This window comes from Lactuca sativa, chromosome 7, assembly GCF_002870075.4.
Source record: "Lactuca sativa cultivar Salinas chromosome 7, Lsat_Salinas_v11, whole genome shotgun sequence".
Lineage (NCBI taxonomy): Eukaryota > Viridiplantae > Streptophyta > Magnoliopsida > Asterales > Asteraceae > Lactuca > Lactuca sativa.
The window spans coordinates 19003452-19014882 of NC_056629.2; the positions used below are offsets into that span (position 1 = coordinate 19003452).

General features: G+C 34.7%; 2 protein-coding genes across 2 annotated transcripts; both read right to left on the bottom strand.

Annotated features, from left to right (window-relative positions):
- Positions 1–3992: 3992 nt before the first annotated feature.
- LOC111890992 (putative E3 ubiquitin-protein ligase XBAT35) lies at positions 3993–5028 on the bottom strand. The gene is made up of 2 exons (XM_023887076.3): positions 4841–5028; positions 3993–4670 (listed from the first exon to the last, which is right to left on the bottom strand). The coding sequence occupies exon 2, from the start codon at positions 4649–4651 to the stop codon at positions 4040–4042; it is 612 nt and encodes a 203-aa protein (XP_023742844.1). The 5' UTR covers positions 4652–4670; positions 4841–5028; the 3' UTR covers positions 3993–4039.
- Positions 5029–6220: 1192 nt separating this feature from the next.
- Positions 6221–7315, bottom strand: LOC111891003 (protein RESTRICTED TEV MOVEMENT 2). The gene is made up of 2 exons (XM_023887085.3): positions 7118–7315; positions 6221–7023 (listed from the first exon to the last, which is right to left on the bottom strand). The coding sequence occupies exons 1-2, from the start codon at positions 7227–7229 to the stop codon at positions 6341–6343; spliced, it is 795 nt and encodes a 264-aa protein (XP_023742853.1). The 5' UTR covers positions 7230–7315; the 3' UTR covers positions 6221–6340.
- Positions 7316–11431: the final 4116 nt, after the last annotated feature.

Here is an 11431-nt window from a genome sequence, read left to right on the forward strand (position 1 = left end):
GGGTAGCAACAAACTGACGGATTTTAGTCTTGAGCATGCTTAGATAACGTGTCATCTGAGCCTGCTTAGAAGAAAACTCTAGAAAAAATGAAAGACCCCTTTCATACTTAACATTATTACTCCAAACAAGCTACATGCATATTCATAAACATATATGGTCTTGTTACAATAGACTGGATACAAACCGAAAAACGAGGTTTTTACAAAGTTATGTATATATATATATATATATATATATATATATATATATATATATATATATATATATATATATATATATATATATATATTACATAACTACCCAGAATTTTATAACTCGTAAAAATACATAAGCAATAAGTACAAAAGTAATAGTATTAACTATTCTAAATCTTCCAACAGTACATGTCTATATTGGATGCTTATCACCTGCAATAGTTAAACACTGAGAGGGATAAGCGGTGACACTTATTGAGTTCAACAACAGTTACAATATACGCTATCCCTTATATATAACAATATGACAGAAGCAAAGAGGAACAAAGAACAGAAAAGGCATAAGTATATCATATGACAGGCTTTCAATATCAACCAATGATTTAATTCAAAGATTTACAATCAATGAGACACAATGATTTCAACATGATATACATCATAAAAACTCCAACCCAAGAGACATAGAAAATAAACAATTTTTGATTGTCATTTTGCAAGCATATACAGACTTTCAGCCCTACCTCGCCCACTGCCAATACCAAAGTGATACGAGTCATTCTCTACATGGCTAAAGGCACAAAGCCAATACCAAAGTGAATATTTATAACAACATGTATATAAACCTTATTTCTATAATACAAATATATGCATATTTATAACAACATCAAAAACTAAATATTTATTACGACATAATAATAGCATAAAAATGCGTATTTACAACATAAACTATATCTATATAAACTATATTTGTCAAAATTTCATAATACTTTTTATATAATATTTGAAAAACACAAATGTACAACCTCACAAATACAAATGTACAACTTCACAAATACAAATGTACAACATCAAGAAACAACAAAAATCATTTTTATATCAAAAAATCATATTATTACAACATATTAACACATTTATATAACATATTAACACAAAAATACCAAAATGCACAACCTTATAATGCACGATTTACACATCATGCACTTGTACAATCATAGATCCAAGTATGCAATGTTATCAAAACCTCAAGACTACTTATGAAATTCTCTAAATATCAAATATAACACATAGATCTAAGAAAGCAGAGGGGCAACACCTTTGATTTTCATTGTTTTCAATCTTTTTCCGGATAAATCGTAAATAAACAAAGCCTAAATTTTATAAATGATGATTAAAACACAAAATGAGTAAAGATCTTACCATATTGTCGGGATTATACATGAAATTGTCTATGACTACCGATTTTCGCCTCCAGAAAGAGTTCTCCCAACAAAACCTTGCAAAATGAAAGCTAAAAAAGGTATTTATACCCTTAAAAAGGCAAAATTGAAGGTGCTCGCAAATGGAGTTAGTCCATTTGCGAACGTACAAGACCTTTAAGCATGGTCGTGCCTTAGTATGTTGTACGTTCCCAGGTCAACGAAAAGACTGCAGATTAGCTTAATCCATCTGCGATTTTGGTGGGCAATTTTGTAATTTGGATTTTTTTGGCTATTTTCTGTAAAGTCATTAAGGTAATTGGCAAAATCTGTAATTTTCTCTGAAATTTATATTCTATCATTGCATTCCAATAAATTTTCATGCAACATCTCCAGTTTCATAAATTTTTGATTAATAGTATATTTAATAAAAAAATATCTTAAGTGTGAGAATCTGTATGCTTTTATAATTATTTTTATAAAAAATACTACTATGTCAATCTGTATGTTTTTATAATTATTCAACAAATTCATCCATCACTGTATAAAGCATCATGGTAAACTGATCATTTTGCATCAGTCAACATATTCGGTCACATTTACAATCAAATAACATGATTTCTTACTTAGTAAAATTTATTACTCAAACAGACACTTCCCATTTAGTACTTTCTCAGTCAATAAATATCAAATAAGACCTTAGTGAGCTAACTTAATCAATTTTAAGTAATCCGATGTGAACACAAATAGATGCAACTTTCTGTGCCCTTAAATATTTGAAAATCACCCCAAGACAATGTTTGTTCTTACTCATAAATGGAGGATTGGAACTTCAATCCTATTTTGGTTCAAGTTGTTTGAGTTGCCTGTCCACCAGTGGCGGATGCCTTTAGGTGCCAGGGGAAGCCATGGCCCCCCTGGTTTTTTAAGTTGTTAATATCTATTTATATGCTGGAATTGTTCATAAGTTACTAAAAAGAAAGAAATCTATGGAGAAACCAGAAAGAACAAGCCACCACAAACATTAAAAAAAAAAACTAGAATTTTTCAAAATACGTATAATTCCTAATTTGTAGGAAAACGCAACTACCAAAAATAAAAAGTTTCAATTATTAGCTATTTAATAACTTTAATAAAAACTGAAAACCTTAATCCTCGACATCATATGTTGGCGCCAAGCTTCTCACTTCATATCCTTTCCTGTGGGTTTTCTCCAGTCTCAACATCTTCATTAATCGTTGAATCATGTCCTGCTTATGATCTCAGCCACTCTGTTTGCCTGAGAACCTACGGGATCCGGTTCACCTCCACACCAGGTTTTCCCTTTTTTCTTGGTCTCGTTTCTTTTCTTGTTAAAGACCTTTAGGGAATTAGGGTATCCTGTAATAATTGTGGTCTCTTGAGTCTTTCTATGCTAGATTTCTTTTCTATATTGCTTTGGACTTTTCTTTAGATACTAACTATAGATTTTTACTTTTTACATAATGCAATGTTTTTATTATTCTTTATATTTGTATATGTACTTTGTTTTAATGTTTTGTTTTCTAGCTATAAGTTTTATGAGACATAAATAAATAATTATTAATAACATATTTTTGGGTAAAAGAAAATCACAAAAAATAAGGATGATTTTCAAAAAGAAAATGGGCTAAAAGAATTAGATCAAACCTAGTTGATAACATTAAGAGACCGATTTATGTACAAAAAGTATAAAGTTTTTATATGTTATAACTTTATTTCAGACTTACGTATATAATTTTGTTTTGGGGGTTTTGGTTTCGGCCCACCTTATAGTAAGGGTTGTGTTCCACCCCTGTTGTCCACTAAATGCTCTTATATATGATACATAATCAACTTCGGTGGGTAACAAATTTGTTGGAAGATCGATGAAGAAACAAAACATTATGTCTTGTTCCCCGACAGAACTAAAGTATAGGGTGATGACAAGTATTGTATGTGAAATATTGTGGTTGTGATGACTTCACTAGGATTTAGATGCCATACAAGTGAAAGCAAAGTTGTTAATGTGCGACAACAAAGCTGTACGACATATCTGGGTTAACCGGGTACACCACAAGTATACCAAACATGTGAAAATATATTGTTATTTTGTTCGTGAATGTGATAGTAGTGGAGAAGTAAACCGTGTGCTTTTGTTCCGAGTATCAACCATCAAATATTTTTACCAAAGCTCTTAGGTTGAACATTTTCAATTTTTTTTTCAATTTCTACATATGATAAATTGGGTAGACGTGACCTAAGTATCCAACTTAAAGGGAGGGTGGATATACATTCAAGATACATAAAGTTATATGATTCAATTATTTTTGTTACCGTTGTGTCTTCTTATAGTTATATTGTTAAGTTATTCTATAAATACTCGATTGGTGTTTAGTTAGACGTTAGTCAATGAAAACAATTACCATTCTAACATTCTAACAACATTTTTGGCCAATAACATTAACCTGAAATTTCTTATTTCGTAGGACCACTGCAAAATGACAAAACGATACATTTTGTATCATTTTGATTATTTCGTAGAGGACCTTTAGAAATTCGTATTAGTGTTATATCCACCAATTTTGTAATAAACCATGAATATGATACAAACCATCGATAATATCCGAGCATAATATTGAAATTTGAGTTTAATATATGTCAAGGATTTCGAGAATCGAACGGTTACAAAGTGGACACGAACCTCGATTCAACCATAACTCCCTCGAACACACCCTACAGAATGTGTGTCCACACGGTATGAATGCTGCACCCTTCTTCCTTCTCATACACACGCAACACACAGGATCCATCCCCCCTCCTTCCTTTTCATCGTGATCGTCCGTTTCCTCAAGTAATCTCATCAACGACACCCTCGCCGGCGTCACCGGTATGGTTGTTGTCAGCCTAACGTCGTTATCGTTGCCAGAAGTCAACGAGTCGCCACCATCAGCTGCCACGGTGGTAGGTCGAGACTGCCGTTCGGCTTCCAACACGTCGGCGAGACTCATACGTGGCGACGGTAGAACGCAGTCAGGATTTGAATTCGACTCCAGTGGGGTTTGAATTTCATCTGTTAGCTGATTTGGTAGGTCAACTGGATCATCGCCGACGCTGGCCTCGTCGTCTTCGTCATCGTCGTCGCCGTCTCTGACGCCCATGGTGGAGGGTTCGATGTCCCAAGTGGACCCACAACAAACTAGTCCTACTCCTAGCCGCTCTTGGAGTGTCCTCCGTCGCCGGAACCGATCAACGCCATCCATTCTTTTTCCCCCTTTTTTTCTGTAAAAACACAGTAGTTAGTTCGTTTCTCCATTACCCATAAAATCAAACGCAAGTTGATTCATTACCCACAAAAAAACGCAATCGAATTCTTGAAATCGTATAAATTCAGCTAAAAAATTCAAAAACAAACACAAAGAGAACGACGAATTAGAAGTTAAACTAGATACCTGTACAACAAAGTGAAATCACTTGAATTTCATCAGCAACTGCAAAGCCAATTGACAACGGGACTAGCAAGCCACCATCATCGCCGGCAGGTAGTCACCGGTGTGATTCAAATGTAAAGAGGGATTATAAATGGGGGAAGAAGGAAGTCAAAAGAAGGTAAGGAGAAAAGGAAAGAAGTGGGGCCGATTGTGAGATCATTGACAGCTCCATTGATTGCATTTTAAACGATTTCACAATGAAAAGTTATGGGAGATGAATCAAGACCAACTACAAAACGGATGATAAAAGAAGAATTTGTGTAAAGTGTATGGGTTTCTGTGTAAAATTTTAGGTAAATACATTATAGCCCTTGAGTTTTCATTCATCCATAAAGGCCCTTTGACATTTAAAATCTTCTTCTCATTATCTTTTGAGCCCAATATGAGAACAACACCTCAGAGAAACGAGGATGCGTGTACAAATGCATCTTTTTTTTTCTTTTTTGTAAATCATGATTAAAAGCAGTAATTAAGGGTTAATATGTTGCTTAAAAGTGTTAAAGGGGGTCAATTAGTATTAATCTTGTAAATTAGGGACTCGTATATAATTTAGTGGTGGAGTGAGAGTACAAATGTACAATTGTACAAAAGTTAGTTGCCTCCCATAACTAAGTGGAGAACGGAAAACGAAGTTCTTTTTGCCATATGGCGCGCTTGGTCTTGTTACATAACCAAAGTTTACCAAAGTCAAAAGAAAAGAAAAATAAAGAAAGAAAGAAAAGGTTTATTTATTTATTTTAATAAACAAATGGTTATTTATGTGTTTAATGTTTCACTCCAATTGGATGTGAGATTTTTAAACGGAATTGAAATCGGTTAGAAGTGATTATTGGTATTTGGTCATGTTTTTTATTCTTAGTTTATAGTTCGTTTGGTTTTTAGTTTTTCGATTCCAGTCTGTCTCAGATTTGTCACGATTCCGAACATCTTCTTAAAAAGCATACTTCTTAGTAGAACCGAACCGGAACCGATTAGCGGATTAGTGGTATTCGGTCCGCTTTTTGGTTCTTAGTTTATGGCTAATCCGGTTTACGGTTTTTTGGTTGCGGTCCGATTCGGCCCAGTTCCAAAGCAGTTTACATGCCTAATCCCTACAAATGTTTATTCTTGATTACATATATACTGATCACTATATATTTTCATTCAAATAAATTCACATAAAACCTAATGTGTAAATGTAGTTTAAAATATTGTTTGTTACATAGTATTTGACTAGATTGAACTAAACTATATTTGTTTTATAATAGTTGTTAAGTCATATACACCTAACCCTACATAAATTTCTTTTTTATTGTACTAGCCATAATAATTAGCATTGAAAACATTAAAGACCCGTTATGGTAACAAATTAATGTGTTACTAGACATGTATTATAATTTATTAATTACAGATCACTTGTAAATACACAACAAATAAGATTTCATTAGTTTATTACATGGGACCAATCTTTACCCGTAGTATTCAAGGTTTTGTCCAAGATTTGATTGAACCCGAGACATAGACACCAATCACAAGACCAACAAGTAGAATCACAATCGTATTCACAGCATTCCTTGACGTTTTTAGCTTCGTAGCAAACACACCAACAGCCCGTTTATAGTTTTCTATTGCAGTTTTAGTCGTTTTATCGAGTTCACCCAACGCCACCTTCGTCTTCTTCTTCCTGTCTGAATCACTTGGTTTCTTCTCCGAGGCATTCTCACGAACACCTTTCGCTTTCTTTGGTTCAGAAGATTTCTCATCGGGTTTTTTGCTCGATTCCTCTACTCCCATCTTAGGAACCTCTTGATCTTTCCTCAAACTGTTCTCCGTATTTGTTTGTGTTGCTGGGGTGGGTTTTTCGTCGGTAATTTTCTGACCCACATTTGGTACAGCAACAGGCTTTTGAGGCGTCGGCAACGGCGCCGCTGCAACTACCGGCGGGGTTTCTTCAACTGGTTTTGGTTCTGGAGTGATCAATTTGGGTTGCCTAACGAACAGAATGTTTCCTTCGAATTTTGCACTGATTTTGTTGAGATCGCAGTTTGCAGAAACTGGAAACTCTACACGAAATCGGCTCCATGTGTCTTGCTGGAGCTTTCGTTCACCGCTAATGATCAAATTCCTTGATCGGAGTTGAACCCTCAATTGTTCCTTAGCAAAACCTGCAAATATTTCCAAAAATTTGAAACAAAACATCAAAAAAAAAAAAAAAAAAAAAAAAAAAAAAAACCCAAAGGAAATATAAAGAAAACGTACCAGGGAGATATACGAGAAGAGTATCGGAATCATCTTCGGGCACCCACTCCATTGAAGGTTCGAAATCTTGATAAACTCGAGCTGCAGGTGTAGTTATTCCCTTGGCTTCCATCTTCGATTAGCTTTAGGATGTCAAGATTGAGTTCGAAACACTTTGTTGAATTGCAATTCAAAGACTCGATCTTGTTGAATAAATATGCGAACATTTGTCCGAAGATGGTTTGCATTTTGAGGTTTGAATGGTACCAAATTTTGTGAAAGTTTTCTTGCAAAATAGATATACCTTTCCTTCAATTGTGTAGCCTTTTCTTTTTAGTTTCGCATAATGTCGTATGCTTTCTACAATTGCATTTTAAAAAAAATATTTGATTAAGTACAGGAATAACAAATAAAAACGCATCTTTTTCTTTTGCCCTTCTTCTAATTAATTTCTAATCAAAGACTGATATAACAATTTTGTATAATATATGATATTTACTTGAAATGATATCTTAAGCCATTGCCCATGGAGTGTGGAGCATGGAGAAGATGACATAGCTTATTGGTAAAAAAAAAAAAAAAACTTAGGGCCGTTTGATAGTTTCTGACTCAGAAAGTGTTGACTGGGAAAGATCTGTCTGGGTTAGTAATCCTGATTGAGTAAGAAATCATGTTGTTTGATTGTCCATCTGACTGAATACCATGACCGATGAAAAATGACCATTTTACCCTATTGGTCTTTATACAGTGATGGATAAAGTTGTTGAAGAACTATAAAAACATACATGTTTAAGCACAAAATTGATTCAACAATTAGAACAAACATACATATAATATTTTTGTACCCAAAATACCCCTGCTCATTAAATGCCATAAAAAGCAAAACAAATCAACAATACACCGATTAGCAATCCAAGACCATTGATTGAACAATTTTCTCTTGATGTAGATATTTCAAATTGGATTCACATTTTTAGAAGCCATCAGTTTGTAATCCAATATCAAGTTCAAGGCAAGATTATGAAACTATGATGCAAGATTTCTTCCCAGATGGATGAAAATGGTGACAATGACAAACCCATAACAAAATTCAAGATTTCTGCAAAAAAGAGATAGAAACTTGTTCAAAATTTAAAAAATATAATCAATTATGCACAACTTTTTATTCTAAATAATCTAATAGTGTTGAAACATATTAGCAATAATTACACCAAGTTCAAACCCCAAAAAGGAAAACACACAGAAACATATAATAAGTGCATAAAACACACAGAAACATATAATAAGTGCATAGTGATTGCTCCAAGTTTAAACTCCAACACGGGAAAAGAACACAGTAAAATTCTTCTTAATGGCTTCACATATTGATTAAAAAACATGTAGCAGATTCATAAAACATAATTTCAAAGACTTTCCTTTCAGTTCTTGACAACTATCTTGCCATCCAACTTGTTTTAAAAAGAACAGCAGCACCATTTGGACCATTCAGTTAGGTAAAAAAAACTACATAACATCATTAGCAACGAGCACAACAACAACAACCAAAAAAATCTTAGCCAAATACAAAATCGAAAAACTCACAGCAAAATCCAAAAGGAACAACAATTTATAGCAAAATCGAAAAGGAACAACACAATTCCCAGCAAAACCAAAAAAGGAACAAGAAGTTGCAATCTCATAAAAAATAGAGCAAACAGGAAAAGATAGTCACTTGTAGACATGCACAAAGACCCGATCCGATCCGATCCGATCCGATCCGGATCCGATCCGGTTTGATTATGTCACGCCCAATCCGATTCAACCATTAATCCGAACCGGTTTCAAACCGGATTTGACCGGTTTTCCGAGCCCCGCATCCGATTCGGTTTAATCCGATCCGGATCCGATCCGATTTTCTCTATTTTTTTTTAAATACACATTTTTTGGACCTCAAATATAACACAAAATGCAACATGGGTACATTAAAATAGTTAAAACATACATCAAACGTCGAATTAGAAAGAGTTTTTAAACTAGTTAAATAATAATAATAATAAAGTGGCGTTATAACATTTAGCCAAATGGAAATAGTTTTTGTGGTCTTCCACTTCGTGTCGCCTTCATTTAATTATTCTTCAACCGCCACGCAAGTAACTAGGGGTCTCATCAATGCCATATTCTTCATCCCCGTCTTCATCTTCGACTTCATCGTCATCGTCTTCGTCTTCCGGAGGTGTTGATAAGCCTTGTGCATATTCTTCATCCATGATCTCCGGTTCAACATTTTATGATAATGGGCCTTCTAGTGATGCCAAGTGTTGTATACGCTCCACAGAATCCAAGTAATCCTTCAAGCAAACGCAAACCTCTACCGCAACCGGGGTAAGATTCGTCCTCAACTTTGATAAAACTCTTCCACTAAAAGAAAAAGCGGATTCCGAAGCTACCGTGAAAGCTTGGACGGTTAATAAATCACGGGCCATGACGGAGAGAATAGGAAATTGTGCTTCCTTTTCTCTCCACCAAGCCAAAAGATCCAAAATTTTAAATTGTCGTGCACTCATGAATTTTAAAAAGTTTGAACCCATATAAATTTCAAGTTCGCTACTAGGCGTTAATGTGCGTGCTCTTTTGTTTTGCTCCTCCAAAAGGTAGTTATAGAGGTCGATATGAAAATCCGTTCGACCCCCACCACTACCCGATGCACCGCTAGTAGAGTCGGTTACACTTGCAAAAGTGTTTGACATATTGCCATATTTTGTAGCGTAAATGTCAAACAAATTAGTAAAAGTATCATTAAAAATGTTTATTTGGTTACGGATGTAGTTTGAGTTATCTTTGTGCAAATTTAAAGACATAGCAATTTTGGTAATCAAAGCCTCTACACCCGTAACATTGATACATGGGTTTAATGCCGCGGCGCAAGTAAAAAGTGGTGACATTTCTTTGAAATATTTGACTAGTTTTTGTCTCATTGGTCTCGTAACCAAAACAAATATTTCACTTCTTTGTTCAAAACGTTCCAATTGTGCGGACATCAACCATAATTCATTTAGTAACAACGGACTTGTAGGGTAATACACACCCGATAGAAAAGTGGTTGATTGTTTAAAAACTTTTAACATTTCCACAAACTCTTCCATCAAATCCCAATCATAATCCAAAACCGGGTTTTTTCCTTTTGAAATTGTGTCGTAAAATAATTGCAAAGCGATTCTTTGACGTGTCAAACTTTCAAACATCATGCATGTTGAACTCCATCTAGTGTCACAATCCCAATGAGGACTATATGGAGTTACGTTAATGGAAATGGCAAACTTTCAATATTTTTCCATTGTAGCTTTATTTTTTTCCAAAAACTCTAGTTAACACAGTTTTGAATTTTTCAATCGTCGAATCTATAATTTTTAAACCATCTTGTACCGCAAGATTGATAATGTGACAAACACATCTAGTACGAAAAAACGAGCCATCCAAAATAGGTTTATATTTTGCAATTAATCTTTTTGCCGCGGTGGTATTGTTACTTGCATTGTCAAACGAAATAGAGAAGATTTTGTCGCGTAAATTATAAGTCTCTATAACGCTTACTAAAATTGCAAATAATCTTGCCCCCGTGTAAGGATGCGCAAAAAGTTCAAAAACAATAACTCGTTTGTTCATTACCCAAGTAGAGGGATCTATCCAATGTGCCGTGACACAAAGATAGCTTTTGGGACAACTACCGGCGGAGGACCAAACGTCACAGGTTAAAGAAACACCGGTTTTTATATTTAAAAATCCCAAGTGCATATCTTTTTTGGCTATATCCCAATACTTTAAAGCATCACGTCTAAGAGAAGTGCGACTTACTTGCCGGTATTGCGGTTGCATTTTTTCCCACAAAATCCTTGTTAATCGTGGGTTGTCGAAGTGGTTAAAAGGATAGCCCTCTTGAATCACGAACTTGCAAAAGCTTTCACGAAGGTCATCATTGTTGTAAATGAAGATCGACCCGTCGGGAGTAATATTTGGTTGACTTGGATCGCTTTGACCTTTTACAGTTGGACAAGTTTTTGTTGTATGACTCCTTAACGTGCTATTGCCATCTTTTCCCAAAAACATTCCGCACTTCTTGCATCTCGCTTTTTCCTTCCCGTTCGACAACAAACACAAATCGTAATGTTCCCACACTTCTTTACTCCGAGTGGTTGGTATGATTTTAACCACCGTTGCATCCGAATCTTGACCCGCGGTTGAATTTCTCGAGCTCATTTTTTTGAGTATTATGAAAATAAGTAGTAAATTTTTTGTGTAAAATTGAAATGTAGCAAATGAAAGGTATATATAGGTGTTTAGAAGTGCCAAAAAGTCAAA